Below are 15,475 nucleotides of genomic sequence, written 5' to 3' on the forward strand. Positions count from 1 at the left end.
GTGGCACTGAGAGTACTGCAGCATTTTCCCTGAAATCCCCCAAACGCCACCTCACCCTCTCCCCCATGTATCACAGATGATGATGTTTTGATGAAGCATCACGCACGGGCCCTCAAGATAATGGATTCAATGGGATACACTTAAAAGATCATTTTTCTCTTTTGTATTGACTGCTTGTGCTGCTCTAAGACAGGAAGGGCTTTCATTTTTTATCTAAGCTGTAAGACCCTGAGGGCCCTCTAAACTGTTTAAGAGGGATCAATTTTCAGATGGGTAGAAGGGGCCCGGCAGACCTTCACAGTTTGGAATGCCTTCTTCCCCTCGGATCGCCAACAAGTTTGGGCGAACCGAAAACCAGCTCCCAGCGGAGCTGCTCTCTGGCATGGCAGCGCTTCCTACTGTTTAGGATTTGTGGTTAGCATTCGCAAAGAACTATAATTTATAGTATGCATACACAGAACAAAATAAGAAAAAAAAGTTTTGCAGAAGCAAAATAATCACTACTGCTGATGCAGATAAACAGCAATATTGCTGCTAAGCAAAGCAGTCCTTGGCACTGGTGTAGCGGCAGGAAACCATTACCCCGTGACAAGGGTTTAATACACTGACATTGTTGCAATTACATCCAGGCAACCTAACAAAACAAATTCATTGTATGGCAGAAAATATTTCCAATTCAACATTGCAACATTTATTTTTTAATTACAGCACAAAGAAGACTTTTGGGGTGTGGAAGGACGTAATCCATCATTTGCTCTGAAGTGACACACTTATGGCAAATGCTGTGTATTATAACTTTCTATGCCACAATAAGTAACTACAAGCAATTTCTTAGGCAAGGAATGCAAAGGGTTTGGGTGTGGTCCTGGGAGATGCTGCTTATCCTCCATCTCCCTCCGTGTCAGCGGGAGCCGAAGGCAAGCCACATGTTGCTGCACTGGGACTTCAATCACTCCTCCTGTTTCATGCATGTGTCACACAGCTTGTGACAGCTCTCTACCTGCAACGCGTCTCATATGAAAAGAGTTTTTACTGTTCAAATTTGGCCTGCATGAGAACACAAATACAATTTTTAATTAAAAGGGATAGTATTTTAATAGGTCACTTAAAGAACAATTATGTCTACCATTTGACTGACAGGCATGTCACATGTTAACATGAAAATGCCACTGGGGTCTAAGAGGTAGCATTAATCTTTACCTTTATAAATTGATGAACTGCTGAAGTATACCCCTTTGGATTTAACACTGCTTTGCTCAACCATCTCATCTTAGGAACAAAACCCCTGCATCTTTCTACTACTCTCCCGTTTCACCTCTTTTAATCCTTCACAAAGTTTCTGATTCACGGAAACTGAATTGCCAATGTTGCTCTCCTTCACTGAGTGCCTGTTCTGCAAAATGCAGTGGTGTGTAGAAATATAAAAGATAGGTCTTCAGTAATGAGCTTGGGTACCAGACGCGGCACAGCTGAGTTAGCTGGAAGCAGGATAAACGAGTCCAGGTGGAGCACTGCGCTATATTGCTTGGAGCATCTGAGCTAGCCCAAGTGTCTACGCGCTGTGGAAGGACTGGGTGGGAAGGTCACCGTGAGACCACTGCTTTCCTAAAGGTGTGCCCCTACAAAGCATGCCACAAGAAGTAGCTACAAGCTCAGCTTAAATGCTTTCAAACTGTTGCAGGAACACCTTGGTTCTCTGAAGCAGGCAGAAAGTGCCTTGAAAGTGCCTAGAAAATTGTCCAAATGAGGTGTAGAGACAACTGTGCTGGAGAAGTCCTACGGATATAAGCTAATGTACACATTAGAGTTGGAAATAGTTTATTTTTATTACTGATTCAAAGACTCAATGAAAGAGATCAATGAGTCTCAGAGCATCCTTCCAACTGATGTCACTAAGTGTGAAAGCATCGTCTGCGATATCTATAAAATATGCTGGCTGCTTAACTACTCAAATAAAGCTCACCATTAACAGGAGCCAGAAAACCAAGGATGTGTGGGGACAAAGGGACAAGCAAGCAAGCGGAGTGCCTTGATCAGGTCAGGTGAAGATCACTTGTGACCTCTGTGAGCTCTGACTCCTTCCAACAGAGACAAAAAAGTGTAGATGAAAAAGAAATTAAGACAAAGCAATGAGGGAATTCAGATGATAGAAGTAGGGTCAATGCTCAGAGCAGAATGGGGACAGAAAAAAAGATACTGAAGGCGCAGAAGTCAGAGAAAGCAACATCCTGAGAGCTGTAGACTAAGGGGAAAGAAAGATTGAGAACAAATGACAAAGGAGAAATAAAGCTTGCCAGATGACAGTTATGACATGACTACGTTTGAATAAACGGCAAACCAGTTAAGTTAGAGGACACATCCACGTAACAGGAACTGGTGATGTTCCCCCGCCCAGCACAGCATTTATGTGTTATTTGCATTAAAATGAGTACAGATAACCATTGGGTCCTAAGCAGTTTTCACTGTTTCCTGTGCAACCTTTGTAAATACATCCCCAAATGGCAGACTTGTATACATGAAACCCAGCCAGAAGGTTGATCATTACCAGAAGGAAGACAGACAGAAATTGGAATCTATATCCTAAAGCTCCAAACACACCCAAGAGGTGGCCGGGTGTTGACAGTAAAACTGGAAGCCAAATGTTTACTTCTGTAATTACGTACGTACTAGATGCCAATTTGCTTAGCAACTACATTGCAAATTATGAAAGACCAATGAAGTACAAACAGCTCATGTGGGAGCAGGATGAGAACCTAGTGCTAACATACAGAGGTTCCTGAGTGCAAGGACTGAGTACAGCAAAAGGCAACTGAACCTCAAAACTATGGTTCAAACCTGGACCCTATCAGGAATGACCTATAAGCAGAATGCTTCAGTGCCACCTCAGTTTCTGATGGGCTTTTTCTTATCAGATCAGCAAACCCCATAGACTCAGCACTCTTTTTTTCCTTCCCAAGTATCTTCTTGGTCAGTCAGAATGAGAAATACTGCTTGGGTGCCTTCAGCCTGGTTTATGAAGCCATGCTACTGAGTAGAAAAGTGCAAACACTACAACAACAAACTGTTCCTCACTGACAAATTTCCACCCACAGAGCTAGTATCAAGCAGCCTTTGCAATGAAAGGATTTCTCAGAGCACAGACCCTTCAACTAGTTATTGACAACCTTCCCTCTCCCTGACTTACAGGTTGATCCAACCCATACAACCTCATGCAAGCCTACTGGGAAAGGGATCTATGAACCATACTGACGATATGGATTTTCTTCTTTCGCCTCAAGAAAAATGTTTGTTACTTCAGAGGACTACTAGCCTCAGAAATAAGGAGCTGAAGCCTTTAGCTTTGTAACACTCCTGAATGTAGAAATTTATTCCCCTGAATATTTCCATCCACACTGTCATAGCCATGCAGCCATAGATAAGCATGGCATGAATCCCGCAATAAAGTCTGCACATCTACTGTCTCTGGGTCTGTGTATGTGCAAAGAGTACTCTAACAATCCACTATCTTGGTTTTGCTGTCATTTTACACATTTGAGGGCAAAAGCATTGAACAAGTAGAAAACACTGCTTTTTATCCTCCAAATAAATAACACACAAAACCACTTTTACTGACACTTAGAACAGGTAGACATCAACTCCATGGCCCCTTTCAGTGATGACTTGCCACCAGTTACTACTGACCACACAATGTGAGAACCTGCTAATCTGATCATGCTATTTCTTTCACCTAGTCACCAGCCACCAGCAACAGCAACGACTTGCTGACCTTGCACGTTAGACATATTACAGGACTAAAATTCAGAAAATACTCACTTCTACTGAGGCGACAGTGATGACTGACCTGTGGTGATCATTAATTGAGGCAAAATGAGGTCAATATATACCCTGAGTTCAATATACACACCTAGAGATACAATTAATCTTGGTTCAGCCAGGACCAGGAAATACCCCTCCGAGCTCTTTATTGACAGACGTGTGTTACAAAAGATTTCTCCTTACAGTATTAGTTGTGTAAATTTTCTCAATTTCTTGAAATAGGCAAAAAGTACACTATACTTCACAGTTTTGCTTCTATTTCCCCCCCAAGTTTGTATATGGGGTGACACCAACCAGAACAACTGTACTGTGTAACTGTACTGAGAGTCTGGTCCTTGTGAATCAACATTTCATTTTTCACTAATACATGCTACTGATGATACTAACGTCATCAGCTGTTTATCTCAGTTACTGGCATCTATAAATATTTATGCTTAGAGATAGTAATCTTTTACACTTTCAATCATCATCCCAAAGCATTTTACAAATTGCTTTTCTGTTAACCTTGGTAGGAAGCAACCAAAGCTCAAAGTTAAAACAGTTATCTTGGGTCACAGAATGGGTCAGTGAGAGAGTCAATGTATTTCCCCATCCCAAGCCCTCCCTTTGCTTTGCCACAAGACCATGCAGCAATCAAATGATGAAATATAAAAGGTGAATAACTAGATGAGAAAGCCAGGATAGGTAACAAAGATTAAATTGAGCCTCTGCCAACTTCTGCCTATTCCCCCCTGCCAGGAATGTTACAAAATACTAAAAAACTGGACCACTCACACTAACACAGCTGGCTGAGCTAGCGTATAGCAATATTGGAAACTCTCACGGAAGCTTGCTCTTTACAATTTGCAACACAATGTTTGTTCTCAAAAGTTCAAGCCTTTTGTAGTCTTTAGCTACTACAGCGTCATGGCTATTTAAGAACCGCCACCTCATGGGGCTTTAATGTTGCTACTCTAGAAAGATCACCAAATACCTCCACAGATAGAGGTGTGCCCTTCAGGAAGATGAATTCAAAAAAGGAGAGTGGAAATAAAGATATACTAACATCTGTTCTGCTAGTATTTGCTTAAAAAAAAAATCCCCAAATGCTTATTAGTTAGAAAACTTTGGATTTATCTCTTTAAACAATTAGCATCACATGGCAGCAGTTTGAGAGGTACTATGCAAGGTGAGTAGGAAACGTGTGACAGGGCTGCTCTTGTGGAGGCATTACAGAGGGAGTGAGTCCTATGCAAAGTGCAGACCTCCCCCCCTCCAGCAGACCTGCTACTGAACCAGAAGTCTCTAGCATGGTGTTGCAACCTGCAGAAGTTTGAACTAAGGGCCACGTTGGTGTCTTATTTTGGAACGGGGCACAGTCTACAGACAACAGAAACCGCCAAAGCTCTGAAACAGGTAAACAGTGCTAACCTGCCTAATTCATAGCATGTCCTTGGAGGTCCACCAAGGCTTTCTCGCAGACTGTCAAAGGCAGCTAAGGACAGTCTGGGCATTCTTCTAAGTAATTCTGTGCTCTTGATGCAAAAGAAACCCTTAGCAACCAAAAAAATGCCAGTGTCCTAAGTGGATCCAAGTGTGTGAAATTTAATTTCCCTGAGGGCTGAGAGTGAAGGTTGGGCAAGAAAACTGGGACACGAATGGATTGGTTCATATGAAAACCTGAAACAGCCCTGGGCAGAAATTTGGAAGTATTGTGAAATACCATATAAGAAGAATCCATCTTCATATGCAGGGAGTAACTCAAGATGGGAGATGTAGCAATGCAAACAGATACCCCAAAAGGTTCTACAAAGAAATATATACAAGGTTTTTAATGAAATCTTCCCATTCTATGGTGGGAATACAGGATGTGGCAATCCAATGCCATGGTGTTATGCAAATACTTGCACCAGATGACCTGGACAGAACTAATTAAAAGCCCAGGTGCTTTGAACCCATGAGATAGACAACACTGCTGATATTGCTGATATCAGAGATATCAGACAACTGATGCTCATATGATTAAAGTTAAACATCTTCCCATTCAGTTCTGATAATCAGTTGAGGTTGTCTTAGCCTGGTGCACAATAACTTTTGGTAGATACCATACAGACAGCGTTAAGGCTGAGAGATGTAGGAATGCTGACTCCAACCAAAGGGTTCGATCCTACTGCAAGATGATAATGCACTGAAAGAAGGAGAGTAGGCTGCTCAGGTTCAAATATCAGAACTAACAGGCCTGTGCTTCCTCTGCTTATAATCATAAATCCTAAAACCTCAGCCCATTTTCCACATTTTCTCTGGTGACCATCAGGAACAATGGGACAGCATGCATGTGCCTCAACTCTCAGGGGAGAAAGGCTCCTTTAGCAGATCCTCATCTTGTATCCATCTTCCCTGGAATAAAAAATTTGAGGCTGTTTCTGGGTGGTGAAAAGCTGACCTATTTTTTTAAAAAATCTTCATTTGCAAAAACAAAATAATAAAAAAAATTAGTGTATCCAAATATTTAATAGATAACTTTGTGTTGCCAGGTATCATCCTGCAGATCTGGTAACTTAAAGTAAACCAAAGGACGTTGAGAAGAGGAGGGCATGATCTAGTTCAAACCAGAATAAATTCCAAAACAACAAAACTCCTCGCAGAATAGAAACAATTTGTTTGGTCGATTCACATGGACATAGGAAAAACTATCAGTCGACAACTGAGAAACAGGAGGAACATTCTGTGTATGGGTGAATGCATCAAGGTCTACAGTCTTGGTGGAGAGAGCTGCACAAAAGGACACCTGCCCCCTCCTCAGGCATTTAAAGAAAATTACTATTTCTTTCAGCAGACTGACCTTACATTAGGTCTTCTTGGTAGGTATAGTGATTCAAATTGCCTCTTGAAGCTTAAGTCTGGCAAACTGTATTATTCAGCTGCATGAGATCATGTCTGAGGCATGGTCTCACTGGTGTCTTGGGAGAACCTGAAGCCTGTTGACGAGATAAAATAATCATATGGGGTCTTCCTTGTGAAAACAGTGGGTTCTGCCTGGTCTGGAATATAACTGGGCTCCTTTGAATTCTATGCTACTGGATTTTTAAATGAATTTGGGGGAGGGGGTTGCGGTTTAGCATTATTTCAGCTTCAGAATTTAAAATTCTAGGATTACTCAATTCAAACCATCTATTAGATAAGCTGCTTGTCTGTTGGATTGCTTCACTGTGTCAGCCTTTGGCCAGAACACAGATAGGCTCCAATTCCTTGGGTTCTTCAATCACAAGAGCATTTGAGAGAAGCCCTCAGTGGTCTTTCCATAGCAAAGGGCAGGGACCCAGCATCAGTAGCAAGACACTTTTATAGTCACATCTGGGTTTCTTTGGAGGAATGGATGGATACCCATCAGTAGGCATTTTACATATCAAGGCACAAACCAGGTTGGGGGATCTAACAAAAGAATTACGGAAAATGAGCCCTGTGAGCTACAAGTCTTTACCTGATATCATTCAAGGAACCATTTTTTAAAGTACTCTTTCCACTTCCTACTCTACTGTCCAGGAAGGAGAAAATAGAGAGGCACAAGATGAGATGCTATTGAACCCAAAAGGAGAAGGAAGAGTACACTTGCTCCAAAGCAGAGACTGCTCTATCAGGATAGCCCTCCTTCACATCAGCAAGTCACAGTGACTCCAAAGCTGCTGGTTTGGATATCACCCTTTCAATCTCACAAAGAAAGATGACTCTGGTACCTGGCCCACAGATGAAAGGTTCATTTTAGGCTTCTGGCCCTTAGACTACATGTAATACGAGTCAGAAGCCTAATGACTTTCATGTCTCAACCTGTTAGATGCTGGAGCCTGCAACCTATGCCTTGACTCATCCCTGGAGCAGTGCTCTTTCAGGCAAGATAATCAAGACCTTATTTTTCATAGACAATACTTCATATGACAGTAAGACTCAGGAGGCTTCAGCTGGCCCAAGGATATCTGTGAGACCCTGCCTTAGTTTTGATCTCATTCACATACATGATATTGGCAGAAAAAGAAAACATACAAGAAATGTTGACCAAAACCTTGGATTAACTAACAAAGTTAGTCTGCAGATATAGACTGACCAGATCAGGCTCCAAGGAACAATTTGTATTAAGGTCCAAATATTACAGGATAATTTGTACCCAGCACCCACCATATATATATATATATATATACACACACACACGCATACACACACATATATACACACACACACACCCCCCCCCCATTGGAAAAAAAAAGGTTAAGGTAAAAATTCACAGACAAAACCCAAACGACTATATCGTGATTGCCAGCTTATTGCTTCATGCCATTGTCTTGACATCCAAACGAGTTTAATAACTGCTCTTTTGAAGCTGTTAATGTTAAAAAAAAAAAAAAAATCTCTCAAGTTTTGGAAGTGGCTGGGAATTCCAGGTTCTAACAGCTAGGCTAGAAATATTCACTCATCAAGGGGTTCAAAAGACATTGTAAGAACTGAAACATAAACGCATGTCAGAACGACTTGAAACAGAATGACTATAACTCAGAGTTTGGGTTTTCTTTCAATTATGTTTGAAGAGCTTTAAAATGTTTAATTTATTAAACAGGCTTTGATACTACAGGCATAGCTTCCACTTTCAAGTGCTACAATGGCTCAATTGAATACAGAATACATTAAGCTTAAATTCCACTGCCACCATACACACTTATGAAAGACATTTTAGTGTTTCTTCACTTAAACTAATATGCTGTCCAGGTGAATTTGGCATGGAAACAGAAGCTGCATATATTAATAGCAGCAGCCTCTCATACTGCACACACACCAGTTTCAGACACCATCACTACTCCAGCTACTGAAAAAAACATTAAGTAATCACAACTCCTAGTAGCTGAACACAAGCAGGTCCTAAAAAAGTTCCCCAAAACTACAGATTTGTTTTTTGAAGAATGGTTCAAGTTTTTCCAGACATTTCTTCAATCTCTCCTGGCAGGCCTGTGCTTTGGCATGGCTTCTATTACTTCCCTCTGACTGCCCTTCCTTGAGGAGGTTGTTGTAAGAAAGGCCATGTGCCCAGCTGTTTTTTTTTCATATGCCTTTATTTACTGTTCTCTTCCTCTAGCCCTTGTCAGCTGCTAGTGTCAGAAGCACTACTCCAGTCCCACCTAAAACCACACAGGCAATGCTGCAGAGGCAGTAGTCCCAGTGAAACCCATGCTTAGAACAAAATCACATCCCATGAAGTGTGTCTTGTACCCTTTGGAAAGGCAGGTCAGAGTGGTGGGATCAAGAAACTCAGAAACTCCCCTCCGAGTGGAAAGACCATGAAGGTAACACTGCCTTCCTTTTAGAGCAGGATCAGGCAGTGAAGGGCAAGGTATAGACTAATACTGTAGACACAATCAACACCTGCTAACTGATACCCAACTGTTAGAACTACAATATCACTACAGTGTTTATCTGCCATCACCACCACGTAATATCCACACACACTATGTTCAATGCACTGTTGTTTTCTTAAAGATACACTCTTATTTCATCTAGTCTACATACACCACTTGCTCATGCATGCGGAAGTTTTCCAACTGCTTAATACTAGTAAGCTACCAGAGTCACAAATGTTTCATTCAGAAGGTACGTGAGAGTTAAGAGTCTAATTATTTGAAAAGTCCTAAGATTCTATAAAAAGTATTCAGTTAATACTGTCCTATATTTTGTTACATTCAACCTTGCCTTTACCTCAAGTGACACATTCAAGATTACATGTTGATAGTACAGGAGAGCTGTTACTGCTCCAAAAGAAACAAAACAAATACCCCAACACCCCCACCTTTGGACTTAAAATGCAGTATCGCTACAGTTTTTGAATGTAATAAACCACAGAACGGGTGCCCTGGCACAAAACCAGAATTCTAGGTGGTAGAAAGTAAGTGCTCTTTACCATCGACTTCGTTTCAGTACATACGCATCGGGATTTGCAGAAGTGCCATTTGTCTGAAACAGTGGAGCGGGGAAAGAAAAGTCAGTCTCTAACCTCCTACGAACAAAGAAACCTAATTTAATTTTGAAACAAAAGGAACTAAATTTATCATTCTAAGACAGCCCCAGGACGTCCAAGCATGAAATGGAAGAAAAGGAGTTGCCAAAGACATGCAGAACAAGCTTTTTAAAGTTACCTGGAATCAGGATATTTTGTAAGCGTGGCCAAGCTGCTGGTATACATGTGCCCACCCACATCAATGTGAACTGGTGCGTTGGATTTTGTGAGCTGTGCTGGAGTGGGGATGCCTTGATTGTTCAATGGAGATGCAGGGGATCTAGTGATCAGAGGTCTTGACATATTGGGCCGACTGTCCTGTGAAGAGATAGACCTGGGTTAATGATCTCCTTAAACACCTCACAGAAACCCACAGTCTCGAGTCAACAGCATTGTCTCATAGTCTCACCTTATGATTTTTATCTTATCAAAGCACAGACAAATATTTGGCAGTTTTTAAAATCAACCCAGCTCCAAGAGTCTTAACTGGCTAAGTTTAGAGTATGTAAAGTGGGGCAAAATCAGTGATAAAACCCACAAAGTAGAAATCACGTTCAATAAAACAAGTTCTTCCTGAACACTGCTCGTGACAGACAACCCATACCAAAAAAACCCGTCATTCTCGTATTTAAGAGGTGACAAAGGCTCTGACAGAAAGAGCTGCAGACAGAAAGACCCAGAACAATTACTATTTTCCTTAATTAAGATGACCCCAGGTAGACTTTCTGTTCCTTCCCAAGCCCTCCGTCGCTGCCGTACAGTCAGAACAGAAATACAAACCCTCAACTCCTCCATCCTGCACACTCTTCTCTCGAATTCCCAATTCACATAGCACGGAAACAGAAGCAGAAACACCTGGACTAGTCAACTGCTCATGGACTGCAGACCACTGGACATCGACAGCCTTTGAGAAAGACATTTTCCATTTAAAAGTTATACGTATGGCGACAGATGCCCCCGCGTGCCCCGCATAGGCTGCAGGTCTGAGCGACTTCCCGAGGCAGGCGAGCTCCGACAGTGGAGCGGGAGCGATGCTTTGCTGATGAAACCAACTTTTAGTCACAAAGGAAGAGATGTAACGCCAGCAAAGAGCAGACACAGCCTGCGCGCGCGGCGGGTGGGGCAGGGCAGGGCGATTTGCTGGAGCCAGTAAGGCAGGCTGCATTCAAAGTTGGGGATTAAAATAGAAATGCATTCGAGAGCGGTTTGAGACAACCCCGCTTTTGACTGAAGGAAAGCTCCATACAGGGTGGAATCTTACAGGGATGCCCTGAGAACTAAAAGCCCTTGCAAATTACTTAGTTTTACATTTAAAAGGTAAGCAAAGCAGCGAGAAGTCAGATACACTTCATCACAAAACTCTCTTTGTTCTTTCGACACGTCTTTCAGCTGTAAACATCTCCGCAGAGCCGGGCAGCAAACCTCGCAGAAGCGGAGCACGGCCGTGAGAGAGTGTTACGGGGTATTTGGACTAGCAAAGTCCGCCGCCAACATCATTTCTCCATTTTTCATGGCTGTTAACAGACTCAAACCATAAAGGCAACATGAGCCAGGTAAATGTCTAACTGAAATGATTTACAGGCCAATGTTGCACAATAAATCCAAGTAATATATAACAAAAGGCACCTATAAACCACAAGGCACTTAGCTAATTTTCTTTCATACGCAAAAGCAAGCTTAGGTCAAATACTGATAAAAACGAAGGGGATGAAGAAAAACATCTAGTTTGGGTGTTGGGGGGGAGGGTTGGGTTTCTTCTGTTTCTTTATAAGCAGAAGTTAATATAAATCTGCAGAAATACCACGCTTAATCACTACAATTGCTTGAGGAGGCGCCTGCAGCATAATGAAGACAAGTCCAGACAAAATAAGGTACACACGCTATGCAAAACTAATGTCTGCTATAAATGCTATGTGGTACAACCACCACCCAAGATGCTACTGATCTGCAGTATGATATTTAGTAAAATAATGAAGAAAAAATTAAAAACAATTGGAAAGGTAAAAGTAAGAAGGCAAGGAGTGATACAAACTGGGGGTAAAAAAAAAAAAGCACGCGTTGGACGATTAGCAGGAGGAAAGCAGCGGGTGTGAGGAAGGGAACACATTTCAGTGCTTAAAAGCAGACAAACAGTTTGAAAAAAGTAAAATAAAATCATCAAGAAAGGCTGAGACTAAAATGAAAAACAAATTCTGTAACTTGTATGAGGAAGACACCACAACCTCCCTTAGCAGGATCCTCTCTGGCAGAAAGACACAGCCCTGTTGCAATTTAGCACTCTGCAGCACCACCGAGTCTGTAATAGTTTTTCAATTGGACACATTCTCCTGTATACCCTGCCTGGGGCTGCTCGGGAGAAAATGAACAGATTTGCAGGGTTAATATTGTAGTTAGGCTGGGACCTCATTCAGCATAGCTGCGATAGTGCCGGCTGTGTGGAATGGTAGAAGAATGTGTAGCATAAACATCACTGCCAGGATGGGAGATGATAGGTCAAAGGAAACCAGTTTCCAAAAATGAGATGTAACCAAGCTGCCATTTACACAGTCTACCTACTAAAATTCCCCCCAAATAAAAACGCTTTATAATAAAACCTTTTGCGATCTTATTTCACCCTCCTCCTTTTCAACACTTCCCCTTCAAGTTACCTGCATTTATTGTGCCTCGAGAAACAACGCCCATCTGCTCAATGTTTAGGTATTAAATACAATAATGCTAACTTTGCTCCAGCCTTAGCTCACGAAGTGCATTTCCCTGTATAAAACCAGTTCACTACTGTTTTGGAGACCACTTTGAAATTAGGCAATGGTATTTCTACTGCAGTTGCCCCAGAGAAATTAAAGCAGAAATGGGATTCAGAGAACCAAGTGCTTAAAAGAACAGTTTCTTTTCTATGGCAGAACCCACTAGCGCAGCCACAGCACAAAACATCACCGTCCAATGGGTACGGCATTAAAAGACCACTCTGACATTAAACACATCAGAGTTAAACAATTGCATTAGTTCAATCACTGTATTGGTTCAGCTATGGAAAGGATAACACAGGGATAAAGAGTCTCTCTGAAGAAATACATGGCTCGCATTGGATTATTGCAAACATGGAAGTGAACAAGCTTAGGTAAAAAGTGGTTAGAACAAGGCACTGCTGGTAAATTAAGCTTCTACTACCTAAAGTGATTACAAATATAATTCCTTAGAAACAATTACAAGAGGAGAGAAGGGAGTCATAGAAACTAAACTTAATGGGATCCAGCAAGCTATCTAGAACAGCTGATGACAAAAAGGAGCAAAAAGCTCTTCAGAAGCCTTCCTTGGTGTGCTTGGTGTCAGGCAGGTGAGACTTGCACCCAGGAAGGGTTTATAGCTCAGCCATGGCTGTTCCCACACAGGAGATCATAGAGGTTGTCATCTACCTCAGGATCCGCACCAACTTTATTCACGAGTGGGACATGCAGCACAGCTAGCGCCTGCGCAGGCTGGATGGGCAGCGACCTTCCTGATCTGTCAACAGTCCGTTTTTCACTTGGCACCTTTTCTTTTCAAACATTTTAATATTTACCCTACAAAAAGTAAATAAGAACAGGAAATCCCAGGTTTTACAACAGCTCCTGTGGACCAAAATACTTCAAATACCTCGTAAAACATTTATCATTATTAGTACTCAAAAGATTCCCCCCCCCGCAACAACTTTTCAAAAAAATGAGCTCTGATTTCCAATCAGAATGAATTTACTACTGAAACTACGTACTCAAAAGTGCTAAAATCTGTGCGCTAGGCAGGTTAAAGGCATTTAGGTTGTACAAAACTTTTCAGTTTTGGTTCAGCACACAAAACCACTGCTCTATTACAGCAGTTTGGGGCTCCTCCGCTTTCTTGCTGATATTTGGAAGGAGTCTTTCAACAATGAGCAGTTCGTAGGCCCAGGTCTTTTGAGTATATCTGAACCTGCTTCTCATTTTCTGCTCTAGGCAAGCCCTCCCCTAGGCTCAACAGAAGCAAAAGCAGCCCTGCCTGAACTCCTCCCTGGGATTTACAAAAATCCTTATGATTTAGAAGTCTTTCTACCAAGGGGGATTAAGGATCATGGAGGAGGGCTTTCAGATCTCTTTTCCTCCCTGCCTTTTTCCTCTATACCACCTTCCCCCCAACTCCATTCGAGAATATTGTTAAAGAATAAGCCTTTACATCTGCGTTGAGAAAACACAGTAGCTGTAGGACTGAGATTCACAGCCATGCAACTGGTCTACCAAAGAACAACATAGGAACCACGTCAATCTTCTGGTAGCAAGTGGAAAAAGTAAGCAATATCTGAAGAAAGCAAGTTACTACAATGTGCTAAGTGTACAAAAATCAGAGAGACAGGAGGCTTCCTCCTCCCCTCAAAATATTCACTCACGTTAGACTGCTATGATTAGCAGTGGTTTCAGAAGTGTTATTTACACTCTGTGGTCTTGAGTAAAGTCATTCCAGTTCCCTTCTTAAGCCAGAAACCTCAACAAAAACCATGTCACTACAAGACAACCCGAGCTCACTCACAGGAGGACTGACATTCAAGTACAAAACATCTACCTGACTCACTGGACAGTAGGGATCATTTTGGGTTGCAGGTCAAGACATTGCTGGCTGGGGTTATTATAGCCAACATCTTCCCTGTGAGCCAGCCCAGCTCAAGCAGGAGTGTGTATATATATGCTATTTGATATACTGTAGCTCTAGCCTTTGTATCAAATTCTAAAATTATCAGATGCTCCCTGTCACAGCCCAAGCAATTATTCCTGCTGAGAAACTCAAAGTTACATATTTCAAACTCTCCTGGATTTTTCTGGGGGGAGGTGAGGACAAGCTTGTCTTACCTTGTCTAGACATTAGAAACAATAATCATGCAGTAATTTATTCTAAAGCATCAAATCTGTCTGTATTCATTATCTTTTTTTTCCCCAACAGAAAGCCATGAGAGAGATGTTTCTCCTCACAAAAGCTTGGTGCCCAGGAACAGCTGGCAACAGCAGTTAGCACACCCACATCAGCCACCTCCAGCAGAAAAGTCTCCTCTGAAGTTTGTTCACTTTATGGGGAATGAATCCAAACAGTGAACAAACTTCAGAAGTTGGAGACAAATCCCTTTTCCTTCAGTCCAAAGCAGAAATCACTCAAGTGTCATGGACAGCTATGCACCTGACTCCGAAATAAACAGCAGGCTGATGCTTAGGGTTGGTTGTGGAATGCAGGAAAGCCCAGTTCAAGTCCCTCATCCAAACCAGGAACATTAGGACTACTCTCAGATTCGGCTCCCGCACAAGCGTCCCCATTTTGAGGATGCACTTTTTCAAAACAAACATTTCATTAAAGATTTAAAAAAAAAAAAATCATCATGTCTCACCACAATGCTTAAACAAGTACCCCCCCCTTTTTTTCAATTCAGCAAAAACAGTCACCACAACAAAGAGGCTGGAGAAAGCATTTATTCAACATAAACAATATCAGTACAGTACAAACAGCACTTCTGGAAGGTGTAGCAAGCAGGCAGAGATACAGAGCTACCTGTCCAGGAAGCCCAGGTGCTTGTCCTGCTGGAAGGGGAAAATCCCACCCTGGGCACCTCAATGGGACAGCGATGCCCTCATACCGAATTCTCTGGCTATGGCC

The 15,475-nt window shown here is 42.0% G+C and overlaps 1 protein-coding gene across 5 annotated transcripts in view; it reads right to left on the minus strand.

Moving 5' to 3' along the window:
• KCTD1 (potassium channel tetramerization domain containing 1) overlaps positions 1-15,475 on the minus strand; it is a 106,590-nt gene that overhangs the window by 28,319 nt on the left and 62,796 nt on the right. For 4 of the 5 annotated variants that reach the window (XM_052788174.1, XM_052788173.1, XM_052788175.1 and 1 more), the window contains exon 2: positions 9,969-10,147. In XM_052788174.1, the coding sequence (XP_052644134.1) occupies positions 9,969-10,132 (164 nt within the window). In that variant the 5' untranslated portion in view covers positions 10,133-10,147. Of the gene's footprint in view, positions 1-9,968; positions 10,148-10,609; positions 10,904-15,475 lie in introns of those variants that run through there. The other variant, XM_052788172.1, reaches the window with a different exon arrangement.

The sequence above is a fragment of the Harpia harpyja genome, chromosome 5 (assembly GCF_026419915.1).
Source record: "Harpia harpyja isolate bHarHar1 chromosome 5, bHarHar1 primary haplotype, whole genome shotgun sequence".
NCBI classification, from domain to species: domain Eukaryota; kingdom Metazoa; phylum Chordata; class Aves; order Accipitriformes; family Accipitridae; genus Harpia; species Harpia harpyja.